This window comes from Embiotoca jacksoni, unplaced genomic scaffold (assembly GCF_022577435.1).
Source record: "Embiotoca jacksoni isolate LCO1_2020_lvr unplaced genomic scaffold, fEmbJac1.0.p SCAF_20, whole genome shotgun sequence".
In the NCBI taxonomy this organism is placed as follows: domain Eukaryota; kingdom Metazoa; phylum Chordata; class Actinopteri; family Embiotocidae; genus Embiotoca; species Embiotoca jacksoni.
This window is the reverse complement of record NW_027185341.1, coordinates 1,515,752-1,541,220: the sequence shown is the minus strand read 5'-3', so window position 1 is coordinate 1,541,220 and position 25,469 is coordinate 1,515,752. Positions and strand designations below refer to the sequence as shown.

Here is a 25,469-nt window from a genome sequence, read left to right as displayed (position 1 = left end):
TCTGAGGGAAATGCAAGACATTATAAGAACACCATTATCCAAAGCCTGTAGTTTGTCAGGTTATATATATATACATATATACACACATACACGAGCTTGCCTTCTGCATTTCAGTGAAAAAGATAAAAATACCAACAAATAGACAAAACAGCTGTTTTGTAGGATGATCTGTACACATCCTCCAGTAATTATACTATTCACACACAAAAACGATCATAGATGGATATACAGTACAGTAGATGGGTCTGTGATGAGGCCACATTACTGAAAAAGAGCAAAAGCTGCAGTGACGGGCAAAAATCATTTTGTATTTCCTGAACAACATTATCTTGACGGAATAGGAGGGCAGAACACACCCAGAAGGACACGATGTAACTTCAGGGAAGAGTATAACGCACAAATTCCCAGTTAGTAAGTTGTCTTCTCCCAGTACATCTTCAATAAAAGGTAAGTGATTGGGTAAATTTCAGATTTAATAACCTAATAATTAGAAGAAAAAAAAAAAGTATTTTATGTGGCATAATACAAAGGAGATCTTTAAGGAAGACGGACATCCAACTCAAGGTAAGCAGCTGATCAACCAGCACACGCTACTCCACTTCACTACTGCACCACTATAACGGCAGAAAACTGCAAACGAGTTTCCCCGTTACTGATGTCGCAGCAAAGCCAACTGCAGCAACAATATGTTTAATATTACATTTCAGCAGAGTAAGAGCCAAAAAAAATAAATACGTCCCTCACTATTTACCCAATCGAGAATCAAATCTAAATTGAATTCAAAATGTGAGATTGTCAAAGATTCCTGAGGCAAAACAAAAAAAAAAAAGGATTCGGCTCAGACAGTAAAATGCTGATGCTTTCTTTAAAATTAGACATAATATTAGTAGTAAGAATTTGATTTATTTAAATGTGCATCTTCATTGAAAAGATTCCTAAAGCCAAAACATCCAGATGCATCTCGTCTCGTGATCAACATTACGGCCAAAAACATGGTTATGGATGAAACAGAGCAAACACCATGTAAACACACCGAATACGGTTTCTGAGGAGTGCACACAAACATCCGGAGACAAAGAGAAGCATTTTCACGCCGCTTCCCGCTGTGTTGAGTCGGCACCTGCAATCCAGCCACAGGGGAATGGAGAGGTAATGGGCCGTGCGGAAATTCAGCTTCCCACACAGCCCTCAAAAGTGTCTGTGCGGCACCTCCGTCCGTACGACGGGGACGCGAGAGGCTCCTGTCCATCTGAGCTGCTGCGTCTCAGACGTCACGAGGCATGCATGTACGTGTACTCGGTAAAATGGGATATACAGTATATACTGCTTAATGCACGGAGGAGCCACATTCAGCGAACGGCAACATTTTTGAAGGCGCTGCGGCAGCAGCATGCGAGGGACAGTTTTTATGTTTGCTTTGAAAAAACAGGGAGTGACGCTGAGAAATCAAGGCACTCTCTTTGCTCTGAGTAAACTTTAGCACCTCTGGGGGGGGGGGGGGCTCATTACATGGCATGAAGGGAGTAGCAGCTTGTTTGCACGTGAGGGAGAGGAAAGTCTGCAAGTGTAATGTTTGCACCTTGTAAGTTGCCTTCGAACCAGACAGCATTTGCGTAGTTTTATCTCCGGGTAGATTCAGACTCCTTCCAACAGCTAACAAAAGCGCTGTTGTGTTTTTTGTCCCCCATCACTGAAGGTGATCCATACTGTCAATGCAGCGTTTCTGTATATGAGCCGTGAAAAATATACGACGTGTAACCAAACATTTGACTTATTACAGCTTTATTGGAGGTTTCAGCTTGTTGACCTGCTTGCGTTGTCACAACATGGTTCTATTCATCGTTTGTGGGCGTTGTGACATTTTTCGAGGCACCTTGAAGACCTGTTTTGTCACCCTGACAGACATTTGTTCGGGGCTGTGGGGGTGTGGGTGGGGTTAGAGTTGGGGGGGGGGGGGTGTTTCTGCCCTGTCTTCACCTCTGAGCAGCCAAATAAAGATCACAGTTATCAGTCCAGAGGCAGGTTTAAGCTGCCAGTGTGTGAAGGAGACTGTCATCTGACTTGTAATGACACAGCCCCACAGCCATTACGCCTTTGATGGGAGACTTAAGCAGAAATCCATTTCAGAGTGTCTGAGGTGAGGCAGGCTCAGAGGGGGGGGAGGTTGGGAGGACCAATCTGCTGCGAGTCTGTTGTGATAAGGTTGCACCTGCAATTTTCTGGTGGGGGCTGCCTTTTGATGGGGACCGTGGTTTGTAATTTCACCCACAGTCCATTTCAAATTATTACAGATGCTGGATAGGATTTTTTTTTTTTTTTTTTTGCCCGATTAGTTACACACAATGAAGACAGAAGTGTTTAGGCTAAACATTTGTTGTCTTTTTTTCACGCTGCCATCGGGGCACCTGCAGAGAAAATGTGTTTTAACAACCCAAGCAGCTGCTGCAACAAAAACATCTCGGGCAGAAAATGGCTGCCATGTTCCACGTTGGGGGATGCGAGACCACAGCGGTCCGCCTTTGACGATGCACCCCTTTTTCTCCCATCTATATTTTCTGGCGCTCCCTTTCGTATATTTTGCTGTTCAACGGAGTTGAAACAGATTATCAACTGATTAATTAACCGACATAAAATTGATCAGCAACTATTTTGGTTATTAATTTAATTGTAAAAGATATGTTCAAGTGAAAAATAAAACATTTTGTGGTTAGAGTTTCTCTTCGTTAATGTATATCATGTTTTGAAGGAAATTAAAACTTCCAAAAAGAGCTTTTTCATTATTTATTTAGTTTTCCAAACCAAATAATCCACTAATTACCTAAGGAAAGGCTAAAAAGATTATTGAAACTAATTATTCGCATGTTTCATGTTCAAAAGCAAAATACCCGTTACAATGTTCAATATTATTACGTTTTTTTTGTTGTTGTTGTTTTTTTTTTTCAGAAGATAACTAATTCTTCAATTTACAGTGATAAACAAATAAAATATCAAACATCAGATTTCAGGACTGTTTATGCAGCTGTAAGGTCGAATTAGAGAAATTAAATCGATATAATAGAATAAATTAGATATGCATCTAACCGATTGAGGTAACAATGGTGAGAGAAGCAGGTTGATGCTATCGGCGGACCACCTCGACTGATTTAAGGCTGGTGGTCCTGGATGCCACAGAGCAGGTGGTACGCTCCATCTGCATCTTTAAGAGGGTGGAAAGCAGCCCTGCTGCAAGGCAATGATGTAATACTTCAAACGTGATGAAGTGTTTCTGAATTATTACTATTGTTTCCTCAATATGGACCATCCCCAGGGCAAACAAACAGTCACAGCAAACACTGAAAAATGCCGTCATGAATTATCCTCAGTAACAAGAGCACATTTTCACGAAAGAGGAAAACAGCTGCAACTTAACAAGGTGTTTAGTGCAACTGCGGGACGTCAACAAGCATTCAGAAGTTGATTCATATTTTGAAAGTCGATGGACAATCATTTGTACTGTTGTATTATATGAATGTAACAGTATTTGATGTTGATGTATATATCAACAGTAAAGTGTGATATGTGATATTTCAATAGTTTGTAAAACACAAACACGAGACAAGTTTAATAGCACATAAAAAATAAAGAATCATATATTTTAAACAGTCAGCCATAGGTTACATTATTTGATCTCTAAGGCTCTGAATGAGCTTTTCTCTCCTAAAATTAATTAATTTCACCACTTCTGACCTCTGACTGTAATTTAGCTTTCATTATTCAGAAGATAAATAAAAGATAATGACAGTCTTTGTTTGATAAATAAATTCAACAGCCTACTGATTCAGTTTCAAGCAGGCAGTGTTATGAGAACTATTGCAATATTTTAAAAGACTTCTTTTTTTTTATAAATTCGATGCACAAATAATTTTGTAATTCCTTGTGTAATTTTCCTACCATATTATTCCTAAAGGGACTTCAGTGCTATGTTCATAATGTCAATATAATACTCCTGACTTATTTTGTCTAATAATTCATTTGTGTGCTTTTTTTAATATTAATACAATGTTGGAAAATATTTCTAGTTAGCCTGCTGTGATGTTTCTCTAACACCTTCTACACTTCATTCTGCTTTCTATTACACCTATTATAATATATGTTACTCAACAGTGTTTTTATTTTGTTTTTTTTAATGTTTTCATGTGCTTTCAGCACAATGTTTATGCTCAGGTATTCTCCTGGTTTAATTGCATGCTTTCCAACTGTCCAGAGGCTCTTCAAATAAACGGGAGAGACTTGTGTGCCAGTTGGCTGTCATAGCCATTAATCATAAAACACATTAGGAATGCCACACCCCGTGGCAGCTGTATAGTCTCGCATAGCCAGACCTATCTCCACCACCCTGTGCCAGCGCCGGGTCAATGGTCTGGCTGTACCCACATATCATTCTGGTGGAGGGGAGAAAGCACTCCGGTTTGTTCGTATTTCTTTCAGCCAATCACAGTGGTGTTGGGCGGCGTGAAGTCCAGGATGCAGCGATGGCGCCTTTGCGAAAAAGGGTTGGGACTGGTTTTGGTGGAACATTTACCGCAAAAGACGGGACAGAATCGAGCAGACCCGTCTTATTACACGATTCAAATCTTCATAAAAAGCCGCCATTTTTTACCGCTGAGGTCGCTGCTCAGACGGTTGTAGCTGCTGTTGCCTGTGGCAACGGGGATTGTAAAGACGATAACGCAGATAGCAGAAGAGGAAGCGGAGCTCAACTGAGGTAGTCGACCAATGGCAGGTTTATACATCAATTGAGTCCCACTGTGTCGTATTGAGGGGCACAAAAGAGATATCTTATTCATTTCTGTTTAAAACACAAGGAAAATATAGCTCTGGGTAATTAATGTCCATTTTACCAGCTGACATTAAATGATCAAGAGTGACAACTCTCAACGTTGAAGAATCTTCGGTCATGCTGATGGCAAAAAATGATATTGCACACACGTCAACAGAAAATGTTTTGTCGATGATTGTTCAATCTTTGGTGGACTTTATCAGCAGGAGCCATGAGTCCATTGACAGTTAAGGGCTGGAGCTCAAGCTGCTCCCATCCCAATCTCGTTCCACATGATTATTCTCAATTTCACAGCTGATGGTTTTTACTGAGACAGACGGCGGCAGCCAAATGCCAAAGTACAGAAGAGAAAACTCTGAGGTAGGAGAGAGAGTTGGAGAAGGGGGAGGAAGAAGATAAGCTGGTCAGTCAACTTCATCACCAATGTTTGGAATAGAAGTAGTCTGTGAACGTGACCTTTCGCCACAGCGCAGCATAGTTAGGGATGGTGGGGGAGGATGGGGGGGGGGGGAGGTGCGGCTGGATCTCAGCTCTCACAATCCCAACCGCGCCCAAAGGTTAACCTGAAGAATATAGGGAAAACACACGCTTCCACAAAATGGGTGCAGGGCTGGCACTGATGTCAAAGAAATGATGGGAGAGAAACACTCGAAATTATAATGATCAATGTTTTGATTTAAGACATTTAGACTCAAACCATAACATAGATTCTTATTGCCAATAAACAGTCATTATTTCTACTAACAAGTATTGTGAAGTCAGTGCCTGATTTAGCTTATCCCTCATAGAGCTTCATTGTTGTCCAAAAATCTATTAAAACCAATGAGCTGCATGGCTGCACTGGGTGACGTGTTTCTCCGCTGCAGTGAACTTTAGGTCATCGTGTTTTGATCCCAAATAAAACATCCTCCGGCTGTCAATTCTCACTGAAGCACCAAATCTGCTGCTAAAAACAGTCCCTGACAATTTTACAATTTACTCTCATTTGCAGAATGTTTGCTAAAAAATGACCCAACTGTTTTAGGGAATTCTTTTTTTTTTTTTTTAAAGACCCACTTTTTATAGAAGATTTACAAACTTCAAATAGCAGGAATGAAGGCCTGAGTACCCCAGACAGGCAAGAGAAGTTGTAGAGTACTAAGAGACAGAGTAAGACGGTGCTGGTTTTGCTCTTTTTAAGTTTCATAACAATATCAAAATCATACGATATCGGAAGCCTTATTCTGTCATAGCCATTGCCAACTAAATAAACAATTTGTTTAAAATCAGGTTTTCTCAAAATGTTTTCAACCCAGACCCTCCACCATGTACAAGGTATAAAAAAAACAACACAAATTGAACATATTTTATTTATTGAAGTAATTGATTGTATTAATTTAGTTTCCTCAAGTCAGATGTGATTTCTTCAAATAGCTTGTTTTCCTCAATCAATATTACGTTTTCAAATTCAGACTTTACCGTCACAAAAGACAAAGACAAGTAGCAAATCCTTACACCTGGGGAATGTTTCAGGGAGTGTTTGGTATGTTTGAATGAAAACATCAAATTATTTATTCGATTATCAAAATAATTGCCCATTTCTTTTCTGTTGAGCCACCAATCGATTCGCAATCTGCGAAAGCAATGATCACAGGTCAATTAGGTGAAACAAGCCACTGACTCCTCACAGTAAACAACAGGCTGATTTAAAAGGCAGCTCTTGCTCTCCAGATAACTAGATTTGCTTTTAGGAACATCATTTTTTTAGGTCCACAAAACACTGGGTGGCCATGCGACATAATTTGCTGCACCTTTTTAAAAGCTATGATCTGACAGATCTCTCGGGTCCTTTGTTACGAGTCACTGAAATTACCTTTTTGATGACATGATTAATCCTCAGACTGCCGCTTTTTCTACACAAGCAGTATTCAAGCGCATTTGTACTGCAAGTATTGTTGTTGCGCGAGAGCTGTTGTCAGGTCCATTTCCTACATGTATGCTTAATATAAAGTGCAGTGAGTTTAACTTTGCATGAACTACACTGTAAAAATAGCTGCCGATATAAACGCTTAAAGCTCAGACTGGGAAGTGTGATTCTGGCCTAGATGCATACACACCCTAAGAGCCCAGTATTGATCACACATCATACAAAAAAAATAAAAATAAAACACAAACTCTGACGTCTCTCGGCCTCACACAGGAGTGCTGGTGAAAATTACAGAACCACTCAGGGGAGTGGGCAGTAAGAGGTGCGGGATTTGATGAATCAAGGACCTTTTGTTCACAGCAGAAAATGACTGCTTACATGCAGTTGGAAAGAGCATCTCTTCGGCAGCGCTTGGCAGGCAAGCGGGCGTCACTTGGAGCCATTTAGGTTTGAAGCTGACGTGGGGGGGGCGGGGGGGGGGGAGAGACGAAGGAGAGCAAGGTCATTTAAAGAGGATGCACAGCTTGATGATGTGGCCGGCATCAGGTGTTTAAGTGTGTCTACTCTGCTTGAATTGAGTAGCAGCTGAGTATAGCACGGCAACACACTCACAGTAAGGATAGTGTGAGACAGACACAGCTATAGGAAGCTATACAGACTCAACTAAACTATGAAAAGACACATACACTGACACATACAGAGCTACATGATGTGAGCATACCCATGTGTATAGTTAAGGCTGAGTCAATACCTCAATTAGTTGATTGACAGAAAATAAATTAATAACAACTTTAAAAATCTGCTGTTTTTTTTGTTTGTTTTTTTAACAAAATGCAAAATATCAGTGGTTGCTCCTGCTGACATGTGAATCTGATATTAGTGAAAATCTTTTGGTTTTGGACAATTCAAACATGTGTAATGTGTCAACTTGGGCATCAGGAAATTATGATGGCAATTTTTTTTGCATTTTCATATATTTTACAGACCAAACAAAGAATCTAAAACCACCAATCGGTGAGTTCACTTTTCCCTCTTGGGCGGACAACACTTTCATTTCGCAGATGTTTTCAGCTAAAATAATGTATTTTTCTCCCCCCCCACATATGCTTAAACGGAGTGATTTAGGCTTCAGTAAAGAGGGCCGAGCCATGGTTAATGAGCAGCGTGTTCCACAACCTGAGCGACAGCTGCCCCAGATAGTACTTTAAGAAAAAAGGTTGTTGAAGACGAAACATATTTGGTTGTGTCCCTAAAAATCCAAGGTGACACTACATCACAAGAAGGTGAAAACATACCAGTAACCAATAAGGTGAAAATATTCATCAAAAGGAAACCCTATGAACAATTCTGCATTAAATCCAACAAAGCTGTCTCGTATTTTCTATCGATGATTACGTTTTCCACGTCGTTCCACAGGATACCTCGGGTGGCTGACACACCTCGACGTCAACACAAGCGAGCACACGCATAAGGCAGGGGTGTAAACAAAGGAAACCACACAGGTCGTCTAGGTGCCCCACCAGATAACTCCCAAGGTTTAAATAATTACTTAATTCATAAACCTGGTTTTGCCTTTGACCTCCATCAACAGGAGCAAAGCTGTGTCCAGTCATTATTGCTTATTAAATATGATTATCAAGGCAGCCAGCATGCTTTTTTTTTTTTTTTTTTTTTTTAAAAGATGAAAACATTGTGCCACTAAAACACTTTGCTGTTTGTTTTAAATAGCTAGTATGGCTTTTATAAACAAATCCAAACAGAAAACTCTAAACTTAACATACACATTAAAAAAAAAAATTAAGAAAAAGAAAGGGAAAAAGATAATATAGTTTTAACTATTTTGAATTGGAGACAACAACCTTGTATGTTTCTATTGTTTAATTTAAAGGGGAAAATGTTTGCATGCAGGCATAAAGATTCCTCGATTATTTAAAAACAAGTTTGTACATGCAACTCTGTCACCACTATCATATTTTTTTTATTATTATTATTTTGAAGTAGCCGAATCAAAACACAAAGTGTAGTAACGAGGAAGTATTGTGGTTATGAGAAAAGTAAAACACCTACAGACACTGTTCACGGGACTAATCAAGGCTCCAAAGTGAGTTTTCCTTACACTGCAAACGTCATTTTTGCTCGTTTGTAACCATTTCAGTCAAAACAATTGCATTTACACCCAACGACAACGAGAGACACGCTGTAGAAATATTTAGTCGACATACAAGAGCAGCCCACGTGTGTCCAAAACGACACAAACAACCTCGAAATGGACAAATTAAAAACGTTTTCCTACCTGTGTGAGACGGAGACGCAGCTCCTCCGTTGTCGCTGTCCATTTCCAGCTGTCACAGATTACAGCGCGAGCTCGGCTGCAGGCGTTTACGTCCCGCGAGTGAATCAAGAAAAGATAAACCACGCGGGTCTGGTGTGCGCGCGCTGTGGCAACAGCCGCCTGCGCGACAGAGATACCAAATCACTGCGCGTGAGGATGAGAGAGAGAGAGAGGGAGAGGGGGAAGAGAGAGAGAGAGAGAGAGAAAAAAGACAAATTAAACAAGCCGGTGTGAAAACAGAAGTGGAGAAACACGGTTTGAAATGCAAAAAATGTTAACAGGAACAAAATCGTGAATAACTTTTTAAAGGATGCTCCAAGGATGGGGATATACATGTGGAGAATAATGCAGCACTGTCACGTTTTCTCCAGTAAATTTCACATTCTTGTTCTCTAAATATGATTTTTATTTTTTATTTTTTATTAACTGATTTCATGGGCCTTTAAGAAAAAAAAGGCAACAACAACAACCAAGATGACAAAATGAAAGTCACAGTAGCCCACATCTCACAAATTCAAAAAGAAAACATTCAACTTTTGATGACAGAAATGTCTCATATGATTTTGGCTCCCATGATTTTTCTATACAAATATTTATATATAAATTGTATAAAAAGCCAGAAAAAAAAAAAAAATCAGGGCTCTTCAAATGAATCTTGTCTAACTGATGACTCCTCAAGTCTCCAATCTTTTTTTCCCCGAGAGCTACTTTCACAGAATGATAGTGTTCAAGAACTACTCATGTTGAGTAACATTTATTCTCATAGCTGAGTTCCATGTGAACAATAACAAATTCATACTCAGTACACACATACTCAACCAGTAGGCACTGGTTGGAGACCCCTGGAATAAACGTAAATGATTTATAACACTATTATGTAGCTGTATGCTGATATACAACAATAATTCCTCCTGTGAGCACCCATTGTTTTTCATATAAACGTAGAAATTATAACACAGTGCCACACAGTGTAGTAAATGTGTCTTAATGGGAGAAATTATAATTGTTGACATTTAAAACAGTTAGAAATGTTCTTATATTTGCATACAGCTAAATCATAAAGTATAAAACATTTAGTGAATGTTTATGTTCTGTTTGTGAATGTCAAATCTTGAGGCCAATGGCAAAACTATTTGTTAAAAAAACAGATATATCAAACAATATTTATGATTTATTTTTTTTGATAGATAAACATTTTTTATAAATATTCCTTCTCAACAAACAATATATGGCAATACCATCACAGGTTCTAGCCAGTTAAAACCACAGTGCAGTAGGTAATTCTGTACTGCAGTTTCTAGTATTTTATTCCAAAATACCCAACATTACCTAATATTAGCCAATCTGTCTGGCCGATTTTGACACAGGCATTATGTTATATGTTGACAACATTAGCATACAATATGCATCAGGCTGAATATTTGCCTACGGTGAAAGGTAAACATCCAGCTGCTCTATTACTTGAGCATTTAGATGAGTGAAAGTGAATTTTTGAACGGCCACACTTAAAGTCTTTGTAAAACACCTACCGGCATTTTCGCTGCCGAAAACAATGCTAATGTAATCCATAAACAGATCCATTAAAAAGCCCGCAACCACATAATGGCCACTTGGAGTAAGATAAATTGTCAGAGGGGGTCAAAGGAATATGTTGTATCACTCTGACATGTCAAATCCTGTCCACCTTTATGTCCTCTTTGTGTGCTGTGGGGCCTATCACCAGCCATCCTTCCCAAATCCCACCCTTTCACACCCCCTCATTAACATTGTTGGGCTGTGTTCAAAAGCAGATGCCTACAGATGAATTTGGGAGTACAGTGACACAGGCACATGCCTGCGTGTGCTGCGGCCAACCCGGTGCTCTGCCTTTGGGTCAGCTGTCAGCCGGACGTTGATGGATGCATGGTGGAAACATACTTGGGAGTTCGAGCTATGTCCTTCTCATTGAAGTCCTCTGGCAGCCTTGCTTGACCCCACCACAAGGCAGCCGCCCTAAAAATAAAGGAGCACATGTGTTTGTATGCACAGACAAGCAGAGACGAGGGTGTAAGAAATCAGCACTCCGGATGTCTTTGTTTTATGTGCGTGTGGAAACAAAAGAAAATGCACAATACTGGATTTCTTTTGTCAATATCCAACATGCCGATATTTTCCAACTCTTTTTGGCTGATTCTCGATACCGATATAAACACTTTTTTTTTTTTTCCCACCCTATTGTAGCGAACATCAAGTTTCTCCTGTGGAATTAACATATTATTATACACCGGGGGCCTGATGAATAAACGACACAAAATTGTGCAATACTCGCCTACGAATATTCCGCATCAAAACTTTTATTCCAGCAGCGAACAGTTGTTCAAAAATAGGTTTGAATAGATTCGCTCATTCTTCCCAAAAATTATGGATTCAAATTATCCACTGATTAAGATTTTTTTCCTCCTCCTCTTCCTCACTCGACAGAAGAGGAGATCTGGGTTCATTAGCCAAACCTGCTGTGACACTGCTGGCATCTTCCTACCAACTCTACTATGTCCAAAAGTAGGCTACTACACAAACTGCTCAGTGTCCTGACAGCCTACTTCTTTGGCGATGCTGCTCCACGTTGGCCTTGACATTATTACGTCAATTTTGGGCCCTGCAGGTGGCTGGACACATAAGCTATCAATTGATGCTTTTCCTAGCAATGTGAAAGCTCAGAAAAATGTACCTTATTTTGAAAAAAAAAAAAAAAAAAAAAAGTCTCTAGTAAGTCACCTAATTTCTTCGCTATGTGTGAAAATCGTCTCGACAAAAACGAGTTGATCATATAGGTCGTTTGAAGACCTTTATCGTGTTGGCCCACCGGCAGATGCAGAGATAACGTTCAATGTCTTTCAAAATGTGCGCATTCACTGTGTAAAATAAGAAAAACTACCTCCACGCAGGTTATGTAAAACATGGCATATTTATTTTCTCTAATCAAAACACAGTGAAACTGCAACACACACACACACAAGGTTTGCTCAGACTAGATACACAAAAGTAGAATCAGCCTCCTGCTGTTAAGGTAGGATTAAGATATCTTGGCTACATTCAGCTGCTCCATTTTCACGAAGCTTAAGTCCAATCAGCATGTTCCCTGCATGATACCATCGCTCCGCTCCATCATCACCGTGAGTGCTCTCATTAAGGGACACTTTCATTCTGCTGCACCCAGAATCGTCGAGGAACGACTCGAAACCACGTGTTTTACGGTTTGACCTGGTCACCATGGCAACGTGTTTGCTGCGTTTTTTTTTTTTTAAACTTGATAAGTTTGATTGGACGGCACTTGAAGGATGTGAGCAATTTATTCAAAAAAAAAAAAAAAAGAATACGGTGTGAGAATATGAAAGAGAAGAATGTACAATTGTGGGAGCTGGAGTCACATAATGGCTGCACTTCACAGTTTGGAACAGTCACCCTCAGCAGTAAAGAGTACGTGAGCCTGACTTCAATTCCAACTTCTGACTCAATTTGACACTCAATAGGTCTTACTATTTGTCCAATACATAGGCTGTAGTAGGTCGCATTTTGATGATTTACTCTCTGTCCTGTTTGTTTTAGCTTCATTTAATTTCTTAAGGGTCCAAATTTCCGGTGATTAATCAGCAAATTACTGAATTAGTTCTGTAAATTTATTGTGTGAAGTCATTTCAAAAAAGGTCTTACTTTACTTAATAGTAAAACTATTATGAATATCTAATTAAATTATTCTACGGTACAGAACACATTCATTCTTTTTATTTAAATAGCAACTTGATTATCTTTGTGGCCATAAAAAACAGCATGATTACTTTTAGGTGTGCAGAAGTTGTGTATGAAAGATGATGAAAGCCTCTTGGAAAAGTGACCAATTGAAATTTGATTGTGATGCGTTAAGAAGTGCAGCTCAAGAATCCATCCTTGAACACTCTGTCCTTAAGGGTCAATGTCACTGAAACCAACTTGAAGTTTTTCAGTCGTGGAACGGCGCTCAAGATGGCGATGATTCACTGAAGAGGAAGTGCCAAAGGGAAGACAGTACGAGCCTGAAGCACAACTATTTAAATTTACAACTAGTCATTCAGAAATGTTGTTTTTGTAATGGGTGAGTCACTGCTGTGAATGTGAATGTTATAAAATCGAGGACAGAACTGGAGGAACTGGAGATACTGTTCTTTTTTTCTCTGATCTTTAAAGTTTCAAAGGCCTTGTAGGTGTAGAAATCATACAGATTTTAATGTCAAAATAAAAGCGATAAAAATCTTCAAGTGTGAGCCAACAAAAAGCACTTAAGGAGATTTCTAAATCCTGTTACCTTCTTACCTTCATCCTGGAAGAAGTGTGATGCTGAAGAAGAGCTCCCCCTCATCAGCTGTGCTGTTGTGTTCGGTGGATGTTAAAAGATAAATAACATGGAACTTAGGAAAACTGTGAGGCGTAATGCTTTTTAAAGCTTTTTCAAAAGAAAGTAATGTCTGCTTCGTCTTAAAGGAATTATTTGATGTTTTGGGAAATCCTCTGCTGGTTAGCTGAAGCCAGTAGCCAATTAGCTTGGCTTAGCATAAACACTGGGACCAAGGAGAAACAGCTAGCCCAGTTCTCCACAAAAGTAACAAAATCAGCTCGCCGTCACCTGAAGCTCAACATGTTATATTTTGTTTTATTTATACAAAAAAAACTTAAGCTGATGGTAATGTGAGGAATATTTCTTGGCTGAGAGCCAATATTCCTGCACCTAACAGCTCCTGAATTGCAAATTTTACTCGTTGAAATATGTATCAGTCATCAGCAAATGTGTAAATGTGTCACTGAATCAACATGAATAATAATAATTCGGCAAATCCAATATAGGTAAAAGAAAGAAAAAAAAAAAAAAGCAACGTTAAAACTGAACTTTTGTCGGACACTTTTGGCTGTAGGAGTAATTACAAAAACATGTGAAAGCTTCTAACCTACTCCAAATAAATACCTACCTTTCCAATAGCAGTAACGTCACATCCATGTCTGCCCTCAATTCCCTCTCTCTGCAGCGAGGAAAAACTACACCAATGACTATCTGTGTTTGTGCTTGCCATGAATTGCTTTTTTAAAAAAATAAATCATAATCTTTCCTCTGAACGCTGCAGTTCTTATATATAAGGAGCCTCCACTCTCAAAACTTTTTAGGGTGCTGATTAGATTTTTCCAACAAACTTTTCCCAACAGACTGTAAATATAAATCCATGGAGCTAAGGCAGCCAATGCAGAAGTGCCTTAAAGTGCAGTAGGCCTACCAATGACGGTCATTCGGGGCGGGCTCCAAAAAACTCTGGCTCCAATAAACTCCAATTCAACTTGAAATACAAAGTCAATCAATTTTTTTTTCCATTAGGGTGTCATTCGTTAAATTTACTCCTTCAAAATCTGCGTTCTGGTAGTTCTTCTGAAAATAATTCCATCATAAATTAGATATTAGGCCTCAAAGAGAGGCATGTTTGGTTTGATTGACATGTCTGGGGTGCAGTCAGGTTTCAGGTACAAGAGGGCGGGTAGAGAGTCCTCTGGTTCTCAGTCAGATCGAGTCAGTCCTCCACAGTTTGTTCAAATATGGTCATATTGGGCTCCAAAAAAAAAACCAAGATTGCGTTGGCTGAAGTAGAAGACTCAAGGTTTCAAAACAGCAGGTCACAAACTAGTGGGTGACATCAGTGTAGGTTGCCATTTGGCTAAACTCTTAGCCTCTGCAGCAGCCTACTCCTCCTCACTGTAGTCGTAGCTGTTGCTCCCCCTTCAGTTATGGAAAAACAATCATTTCTGGGTGATGTACAACACATCATTACCATTGCTAATGCCGGAACGTCTCACCAGACACTCCTCCAGGCAGACGTTGACATTCATATGTACGTAAGAGCCCAGCGCTATTAACCTGGCTCCACCCACCTCTGACTTAGAAGTAGTTCCAACAATGTGCGTGGTGGTAGAGCTTTGTCACACAACATACAATATAGGGTGGTCAATGCCAAATGGCCAAACGCTGCTCCAATAACTATTGATTTTGGTATAATTTAGTTTGGTATTAATATTGGTATTAAAAAATTAACCCGAGGTCTACGTCTATTACGGTGCAACGACAGAAAAACGACAGGAAACAATCTTAAACGGAGGGTGGTCAGACCCAAACATTCGTGCCATTTATTTGGGTTCAGTAATGGCAGTCTATCGCATTTAAATAGCTTTAAACAAGATATTTTAAAAATCCCTATCTTTTTGTCCTTCCTTCAGTCCCTCCCTCATGAACATCCCATCCAGTGGCAACAGATGTTTCATTTTAGATAAGAAACAATTATTGTACCACATCACACGTGCCATCACTATCAGCAGAAATCTCAAACGGCAATACAAAACGCAATCCAGGTACCGTGTCCCCACGTCCTTGGTATTTAATGACATTTGTCTCTCTGTTCAGGAAGAGACAGGGAATCCATCAGAGCAAGTGTTTGGAAATGCATTTTCTGTCTTTTTCAACCGGACCGTGCAATAAAACTGGGACATTTGTTTTTTTTTTCAGCACAAACACATGTACAGTACCTAAAGCTAATCTGAAAAAATGCTTGTTGTCATGACAACCACGCCTTTTTGGCCACATTACCTGTTTAATTTGTTGTACGAACATAAGAGACACGAGAAGAAACACTGGTACAAAATGTAAATGCGTTTATTTTCCAGGGCACATTTCCTTTATTCTGCCAATCACCTCCTCTAAACACAGTCAATTTCAGCCCAGCTCTCACACCATTATGATTCACAGAGGCCAAGCATGAAATGAGTTTCTTTTCTGACAGAACACATCTTGAGTGACAGCTCAACAAATGAGAAATCACTTAATGTGAACAGAGCACCCGCCTGCTTTTGGCAGAAATGCTGCCATATCTGTGAGGCGAGTGTGCGCTTGTGTGCGTGTTCAAATGGCTTTAAAAGTGGATTTAATGTGAGGTCGTCATTAGCGTCATAACCAAAATAACAAGTGTGTCGACCTAAAAGACAGTTTACACCAGTTTCCAGTGTAAAAACCTTTATATAGCTTTAGTTTTATTTATGTTTACATGGAGGATTAGATTTTCTAGGGGAACGCAAGGTAAAACTACTCCTTCAACAGATTTCCAATCTGGGTAAACTGTGAATGACTCCTTTCATTGATTTAAGAAACTAAAGACCTCGTTTGAATTTGCGAGTTGGGTGTGTATGCCGAAAATTCACATTCAGATTGGCACAGACTTATTATCAAATGGACTGCGAAAGTTCACACAAGGGACTTTACAGGATTATTGGAAATGCTAAAACTCAGTGGGACAGAAGCAGCGTGATCAACTCAGTGGACACAATCAGTAATGTCACTTACACGCCAATAACTATATCACTTTATAGCACATAGCTAAGATTAGCATTAGTCACTATTATGAGCTGCTGATTATACCCAAACACGGAAGGTCGTACAGGCAAAACACGAGTTTACTGAATTGAGGAAGGGTGCATTTTTATTACTTATCATTTCTTACAGGGAAGAAGGTGCTATTTAATGACTCGAAAGTATGTTTCCATCCAGTTGTTTTGATGCACATTTTCAATTTAAGAATAAAAGAGAGATGGGGGAAAAAAAAAACAACTTGATTTTTCAGAAAGGCTTGTATGCTCGCCTGGGGTGGAAAAAAATTGGCGCGTTGATTGAAGAAAAATGTGAGCAACACACAGGGCATGCGACTTAAACGTCCACTGAATCTTCAGCTCCACTGAAGGCATGAAAAATGGCGGCAGACAAAAACAGTTCATCTGTGCGTAACGATTAGACGACTAAGATTCCTCACATAAATACAGGAAACTACACCCACCAACATATTTGCACTGTGTTAACTGCGTGGTTTCCATTTCACATTTGACGAGTGCTTTTTTAATTACATCATCTCCTTGTACACTTTTCTACATACAATAGTTTAATGACATCTGTCCAATTGTTAACCTCAATGCACGTAATTATCATAACATTGTTATATGGAATATAATACCCAATGTGGATATGCTTTAATTCACATTTTGTTTTGCCATTTTTTTTGGGGGGGGGGTGGTTAATATTTGTGCTGAATTTTGATTAAAAGTTTGTCAAGACAATTACTTTATAGCGTTTGAGATTATGTCCCCCCACTTTGCATTTGGAAATAACTCCACTTCTTAAGCATTGGGCATTATATAACTGCACGGCAGGACTCCTCCCATTGACTCCATTAACAGTAAAAAAATATATTGATATCATGAGGTGGTCAAAATATTAGAAACACCAAAACAATTCAGTTGTTTTTTTAGGCTGTAGTTTGTGCTCATGAGTTGTTTTGGTGTTTCTAATCTTTTATATGAATACCTTAACAATAACATAATAATCTTTCACATTAAGGCCAGGTGTATCTAATAAGATTGCCAAGAGTGAAGGTGTTCGCGCAGATTTGTTTTCTATTAGATATTATCAATTATAAACTTCAGACTGCTGCTGGATACATTTATTATGTTTTAGTTTCTTTAACTAATAGTCTTAAAACCTCAAAGAGCTACATGCTCTTCCATTAAAAGGGCAGACATCGTCACGGCAAAGTAAACCGCTGCATTAGCGAAACAGTGCTTTAAAATGAGCTGTGGAATAATGAGGTAAACACAAATGAAGCTCACCGCTAGCGTGTCCTTCCTCTGTAGGACAGCCTTTTTTTTTCTCTCGGTTTTTCCCAAGTTGTGGCTTTTTGCAAGGCCTATCTACATACAGTGCTATCCACTTTCACATACACACAGATATGCAAAGAAATGCAATCTCTGACTGTGTACTAAACTGTGCTTATCCTTCCCTTCACATGAACACTGTAACATTTAATCTAAGAGCTCTACCTAAAACAATTTGCTAAATACTACACGCATAAGCAAAATAGTTGCTGAATATTCTATGGCAATAAAAAAAATATTTAATCTTCTAGTTGTTTTAGCTGAAAGAATACATATCTATTTGAGTCTTTTTCTAACAGGATTCAAGTGTGATGCTGCCATCTAGTGTTTAGAAATGTTGATTATTTCAGGAACCTACACATGAAATTTGTTTCCCTCTATTGAAATTTAAAAGCTTCTTTGCTTTGCTGAATGTACTAAAAAAACAGATTTACACATTAATTTACAACTGGATGAAGGATCCTGCATTTTCCACATTTAATCATGATGATTTTACTAAAATTAAAGCTGAGCTCAGCACTTTAACGTCGCATCCATTACTTTATTTCCAACTGAATGTGCTGCAGCAAAGAGCTCGATGAAGTGTATGTGTGTAACTGTCCAAATACTTACAGTCTGGATTGTACGTGCAAATAATGCATCAGAAATGTCCTCCACTGCCGCTGCAAATCAACTCAGAACAACGTGAATCTTGCATGTTATTTATTACTTTTTAGATTTACAAGTTATTTCACATTTCTTTTTTAAAAAAGGCTAACAACTCTCTGGTGTTACAGTTATCAAGACACAATGAATGAAAACATGAAAACTGCATTTGATGTACAGTTAGGAAACATCTTCAGATGCGTGTAGCCTATTAATTTATGACCTGCTTCAATAAGCGAGGTTTTGAGCTCTCCTTTTAGCTCATCTAGGTCCATATTGAGAATAACAAACACACCTGGCATTAAAATGTGATCTGTATCTGAATACCTCGAGAATAGGGAAGGGCGAGGGGGAAAAAAAAACAACAAAAAAACGCATGTATAAATGCACGCAGAACGCTCTGGGACTGGTTTGCAACTGGATCAGTCAGGCCATATTTGGAGGTGGTCAGGCATCCTCTGTGGAAGCGGATCTCAAACGGGTGTAAATGCAATCAGAGAAGCCCGACTACGTTCCTGCTAGCTTCAGCCAGCCGAAATGTTGAGCTAGCTAGCTGGTCTTACCTCAGAAAAACTGATTTAGAAATAAATGGTGTCCTTTTGTGGCATTGCCTTGCTGCACTTGGGAGATTCACCATGTCTATTGACAAGTCCACCAGCTAGCCCCGGACTAATTTGCATATTGAGAAATGACCCGAGCATGAGCAGATAATGTGAATGTTTTCATACTACACAGACATGCAAGGCCTTAAGGACAGGCTGTCATTATCCAGCGAACTTGTCACATATTAATACCGGGTGCAAATGGGGCCAAAATTCTGTCATCTAAAAAGTCAAAAAGCGTAATTGCTCTGACTTTTTCAATTTGAGCATAAACAGTTGGGTACTTGCATCTTCCATAAAGATCAATGTTATGGGAAATGACAGGAGTAGAAAATGTGTGTGTGCATATATAAATATATATGCTGTAAATACTATTCACACACAGACGAACAGACACAGAGACACACACACACACACACACACACACACACACACACACACACACACACACACAGGGAAAATGACAAACAACCTCCACGCCGCACTTCAGAAGAGTTCATTTAAAACAGTATTCAATCAGACAGGCTGAAGATGAACAGGGAGGTAGAGAGACACACGGAGGAAAGACAGAAGAGAAGAAGTGAGGGATATCGGGAATTCCCTCTAGCTTATGATTCTTTTAAAAAAAAAAGTTCCTTTAATCAAAGAGGATCCAGATAATCTCATCTGTAATCTCAGTTTAAGTGCAGGAGTGGCGAGCGGCTCTGCCCTCTCCAGCCTCTCTGGTTTTAGCTACGTGCTGTCCTTAAATTGATGGGCTCGTTCACTAAGTTCATTGTTTTGTACTTGCTAATTTCCGCCGCCGCAGCACTGGCCACTGCGGCCCTGAGGGCTAGCTTCTTGTAGATCCACCCCCGTCCTCGTACGCCCTCCTTGTCCCGCTCCGCCCTGAGGCTCGCTCTTCGGTAGCTTCTTCGCTACAAGGACACAAACACAGATATTCAAATATAGCAACTTTACAAATTCAGCTACAAAACACAGCAGAATAAATACATGGTTCTGCAACTCCAAATGATTTGATTCTTTCTGCCTTTTATGTAACACAACTCATTGTGTAGTACTTCTTTTGGAATGAGAAGATAAAAGGGTTCACAGCCTCTGACACTGACAGGAAAAAAAATCCACAAAAGACCACTTGACTGGTAGGTGTTATGGGGGAAAAAAAAACAACGAATTCCTGTACACGTTTAAAAAAAAAAAATAATAATTGACTTGTGCTCTCAGAATAGCTATTGCACTGAATTCCAAACTTTAAACTCAAATTACTGTTTAGTGTTCAGTTTGTGACGTTCAGTTAGTTCAGTTATAAACAAAAACCAACCATTTATTTTCATTCAGTGGTAGAAAACATTACTTCAAGAGCAAATATTAACAAATATGTCTGAACAAATGATGTGTTTTTTTCCCCATCACACCTGCTGGGTTCCACAGCTCTCGTGTTGCAATGCGACTAAAATCCAACTATTTACCCAATACCTAGTGTATTGAGGTCAGGAGAGCTGCGCCATATTTTTTTTAAAATTTTGATGCAGAAATAAGGGAGCAGTAAACACAACTGCAACCATGAATATCCATTTGTGGAAGGAGAGAGATTTGACGCAACACAGTACTTACCAATAGCCATGAAAATCTCATTGACATTCATGGCAGTCTTGGCTGAGGTCTCCATGAAGAGCAGACTGTTGTCATCAGCATATGTTTGGGCCTCCTGAGATTATTTGGATACAGAAGATAGTCTCATGCAGTGTAATACTGTAAATGTCTGACACTTCTACTGTTAAATTAAACCATAATTATGCAAGTTCGTACCTGAAGATCCACAGCTCTCTTGTTTGCGATATCTGCCTTGTTGCCAGCCAGAGCGATCACTATGTTGGGACTGGCTTGTCTTTGAAGCTCCTTCACCCAGTTTTTTGCACGTGCAAATGTGTCCTGATAAAACAATAAGCTTATTCAGTCCCGTTCTCCCCCACAGTTTGTCTAATTACAGCTATTTTCAACCTTGGTGGAACATTTTTACTTTCCAGCTTGTACATAACGTAAAGTCAAAGCACCGCCAGGTCGGAAAACCTAAGCAGGCCTAATTTTAGACCAGATGTAATTAGTCCAAACGATTCCCACTGGCGCATCATGTGGGAATTGTTGGGTTTCTCTTTAATATTGTAAGGATCAGCCTTAGTATGTTAAGTGCCCCGAGATGATTTGTGTCATGATTTGGAGCTAAATAATTAAAGTTGAATTGAAAATAAACATTAAACACAGAACCTAAAACCGGTGTCTCGTATCATGAAGTAATTACTTAACACACACCTTGGTAAGATTCAAAAGGACCTTTGATTATCAACATGGCTTTGCTTACTGTTTGTTCTATTTTTGGGTGTCAAGACTCAGACGAACAAAAACAAAGAAAAACATGAATGTAGAGTAAAACTATAGCTACTGCTATAAGTCATCTGGGTTCGTTGTAACTTCGTGCGGGTGAAACCTACTGTGTTGGTGATGTCGTAGACCACGATGGCCGCCTGAGCACCTCTGTAGTACATTGGAGCCAGGCTGTGGTAGCGCTCTTGACCGGCTGTGTCCCAGATCTCAAACTTAACAGTGGTGTCGTCCAGACAGACAGTCTGAGTGAGGAAGGCAGCTGAAGAGGAAAGGACAACACACATCAGTAGCTTTCTATCTTTTTTTAGAAGATGAAAGGAGGCTTTGCGTCACTAAAGATTAGCTTTGGCAGGTTTTTGTCATTTTCAACATCACACATAATGTATACATGTACAAATATGTGCCCGTCAGACCTGCTGAAAGGAGGTGGAATTTGATTCACATCGTTGAATGAAACATGCCACATGTTTTGAGTGGGAAGTTCATTCTTAACCTCGGAAACAATGTTTGGAACTATAATGTCAACTTGAATGTCCACATGTTGGTGAAAACTATCACAAATAAAAGCTAATAAAAGAACTTTCAAGTTAGTTTTCCCTACAGGCCACTTCTTCTTCGATGCAAAATCCAATACAGGAGTACAACTGGAAATTAATTTTAGGATACTTTATTATTTATATTTTGTAGTAAAACCTTAAATCTTAGACTTTTTTAGTAGTAGTGCAATTTTGTACCTACTGAAGTTGAAATGAAGTAAACTAGATCTGCACTAGGGTGAGAATCAAACCTGCGTATGAAACCAAACATTAACAGTCAAGAACCAAAAAATGGTGCCGATTGTCTGGTCAAATCTGTCATATTATTCACTTTTTCTTTGATGGAATAGTTTCTGATTTGAAGCAAATTTCAAATACCAACTTTCAGCAACTCTTGACAACTCATAAAACATGTGTTTTTATTCCTCAAAATTAGCTATCAAAACAGTATTGTTTGGTATGATGTCAGCACTGGTGCATATGAATTTAAAATAATATTTAGCCCTCATATGCAACCCAAAAACATAATCTATCTACGGAGACACCCAAAGTCATTTTAAAACGCAAAATTCCCTCCTTTAAAAAGTCCAGAAACATCTCTTACCTCCAATGGTACTCTCCTGGAATTCATGAAACTGGCCTTTGACAAAACGCAGCACTAAGCTGGACTTGCCCACCGCTGACTCCCCCAGCAGCACCAGTTTGAACTGGCAGATTTTGTTTGCTGCTGCGGCACCATTAGGCCTGCTCGCTCCTCCACCACGCCCAGCCATTGACAGACAGAGACTGTTGTGGAAGAGATGGTCTGAAACTACAGGTCAGCGAGGTGGAAACGCAGGCACCGATGGCGAGCGAGGTCAGAGATCAATCTCCTTGTGGCAAAAACCAGATGTTGTGAGCAGCGGTGGAGTGACCAAGGTTACCTTGAAAAATAAAACAGTTGATTCGGTGATCAGAACGCATGCTTTTGTTGTTGAGTGCCACACATTTTCATGTTGTCAATCTGCAAATCATACAATTCAAAGATTTAAGGTACAAAAGTACCATGTCTGTGAATATTAGATATACATGGTATTGAAGACAGTACGTGAACATGAACAAAGACATGCCATAAAATCGTTATATTTTTAGAGGCTTGAAAAACGTATTTTTATTTCCTTTCTTTGGGTAAATTCATGAAGTGATTTAAAAAAAAAAAAAAATGTTGCAGCTAAATTTACCATCACTAAATTAATCTAATTAATCAACATCTTGAACTTTAATGTCAATCCACCATGTGACATACAGACATTCAGAGAGATTGTAAAAAAAATTGTTCCTCACAGTCCCACGGTGTGCAAAATAAAAAAAAAGACAAAACAAGAAAAGTATAAATATGTAACAGGAAAATGTTATGTGGTAGGGTAGGAAAAAAAAAAAAAAGAAACCTCTCAGGTGGATCAATGTAAAGGAGCATTACAACTAACATATCAGTTTTAAAACCTGGAACCTCAAATACTGATTATCGATATCGGCCTTCAAAAAACATTGATCTCGCGTTATAATAATACCTAATTGGCGAAAATATCAAGAGTTTGCAACACTTCGCAGATGTGATTGTACAGGTACAACAAATAGGCTTTGTTATATTGTCTCACCTGCTTTAAACTGTCATCTTATTGACGTCAACGTCACACTCTCCTCCAACAAAACCAAGATACTTATTTATATTATGAAGGCCGCAACAACAACAACAACAAAAAAAACCTGTGATTACAGGAGCGGCCAAACCTGCTGGTGTTAACTTTGACTATCAAAACGGACAAAAACAACACCAGCCCCAGTTAGCTCCGAGGCTAAAACTCGCCTGTGATAACGACGAGATGAGGTAGCAATGCTAATGTCGGCTAACACGAAATGTTACTCAGAGCAAACAAAGAACACGTTGACGGTCTTACCAACAACATAAAACAGTATCCACGTAGAGCGGTTGTATTCGTCGTTGACAACGTTGTCTCCTTTCCCCCCCCAAGAAACACTTTCAGCTTCAGTATATTATACGCTTCCGCCTTGTGTAACCAAAATACTTCCTGGATCCGTCCGTCATGTGATGCGACGTCACAGCCAATCATACGGGCGAAAAGCAGGTCGTCAGAGGGAGCCTGCTCACGTTTTAAAAAAAAAAAAAAAAGTATTATCTTTAAAATGCTTATTAAGATATAAACTTGAAATGGGTTTTTGATGAAGATTGGAGTGTACTTGATTTTTTTTTTTTTTTTAAATATATACATTATATATTATATTATTACATCCTGATTTTATAAAATATTTTAATTTAAGCACACCTCCCACCGCAACTATGATGTCATCTAAACGTTCAGGAAAAGTCTTTGTAATTGTTTTCTTTTTCTTTTTTTATTATTTAATTAATTTAAATTTATGATCATATGTTTTGTTATGTGTAAAACTGCCCCACGATCATGTGGTCAGAAATTGTTTAAGCCGCCAATCTTTTTCTTTTATACATTTGGATAATGTTCTAATACTGTTTTGTATTATTTGCAATATTTATTTGTTTATTTTTTTCTTGTATTTAATTATTATTTAATCTATTTTATTGTTTGTTGCTGTTTTGCCAATTTTTCTCAGGAAATGCCTCATTCTTGAATTTAAAAATACAAGAAAAAAAGTTGATAAATACTTTTCTCTGTGATATTTCACAAACGAAAGTCATCTTCACACCATACAAGTATTCACCAGCAACTGAAACAGCACACTGTAATAAATTCCACTGGTTTTCTTTTTGGACAGTTATGTCGGACAGTCTTTGCCACGTGGTGGTGCCATGGGACAGCAAACGAGAGAACTCAGCAGGTTTGGCTGAAACGAACTTTGATTCGTTGTTTGTGTTTTAAACATATTTTCGATCAGGGCAAAAACTTGACTACGTTTGTTGTTTTCCCAAATACAATTTTCTTTATAATGCAGTAAGAGTTTATACCGAAAGTAACAGCATCAACAATTAAATTCATGTTGTTTTGGAAAATCATCACAAAAAATATGAAAAGGTGATATGAAAAATATGAAAATAGAAACAAATTGCAACTATTTGATCTATTTTGTGAAAGTGGCAATACACAATGTAATGCAGCCTTACTTCTTGTCTCCTCGTTCTCTCCTTTGCAAATTTGACCACATTAGTATTTTAATTAACTTATGTCTTTTTTCACACTTTCAAAATAAGTAAATAAAGTATCAAAAACTCAGCAGGTGTTGGCAGATTAAATACAGTTAATTTGATGGAAAAAAACAACATTTTTTTTAAATCTAATTTGGTGACCAAATCATCTTTATTCTTCATATTATCATGCATCCTATGTGTAGCACAGAGTCCTGAGAGCAATATATATATATGTATTTCATATATCTCCTCTCCTTTTGGACTCATTTCGCATTCCTGAAATGTATTTTATTGCACTTTAACTTAAATATTGACTTTTATATTTTATACTTTTATATTTTATATTAG

The 25,469-nt window shown here is 38.7% G+C and overlaps 2 protein-coding genes across 2 annotated transcripts in view; both read right to left on the bottom strand.

Moving 5' to 3' along the window:
* LOC138201920 (zinc finger protein 385C-like) overlaps positions 1-9,144 on the bottom strand; it is a 62,947-nt gene extending 53,803 nt beyond the window's left edge. Inside the window, exon 1 of the mRNA XM_069155512.1 lies at positions 9,019-9,144. Coding sequence (XP_069011613.1) covers positions 9,019-9,061 — 43 coding nt within the window. The 5' untranslated portion in view covers positions 9,062-9,144. The remainder of the gene's footprint in view (positions 1-9,018) is intronic.
* Positions 9,145-18,483: 9,339 nt separating this feature from the next.
* On the bottom strand, positions 18,484-24,034 carry LOC138201919 (ras-related protein Rab-5C-like). Its single transcript, XM_069155511.1, has 6 exons — positions 23,899-24,034; positions 22,566-22,884; positions 21,533-21,684; positions 20,853-20,975; positions 20,658-20,751; positions 18,484-19,960 (listed from the first exon to the last, which is right to left on the bottom strand). The coding sequence occupies exons 2-6, from the start codon at positions 22,732-22,734 to the stop codon at positions 19,833-19,835; spliced, it is 666 nt and encodes a 221-aa protein (XP_069011612.1). The 5' UTR covers positions 22,735-22,884; positions 23,899-24,034; the 3' UTR covers positions 18,484-19,832.
* Positions 24,035-25,469: the final 1,435 nt, after the last annotated feature.

Bases quoted from the DNA above. Each gene is read 5' to 3' on its own strand.
- LOC138201919 (XM_069155511.1), bottom strand. From the start codon at position 22,734: ATGGCTGGGCGTGGTGGAGGAGCGAGCAGGCCTAATGGTGCCGCAGCA. The intron at 20,752-20,852 runs GTACGAACTTGC...AAATAATCTCAG, and splicing joins AGAGAGCTGTGGATCTTCAG to GAGGCCCAAACATATGCTGA. The intron at 19,961-20,657 runs GTAAGTACTGTG...GTGTCCTTGTAG, and splicing joins TGAGATTTTCATGGCTATTG to CGAAGAAGCTACCGAAGAGC.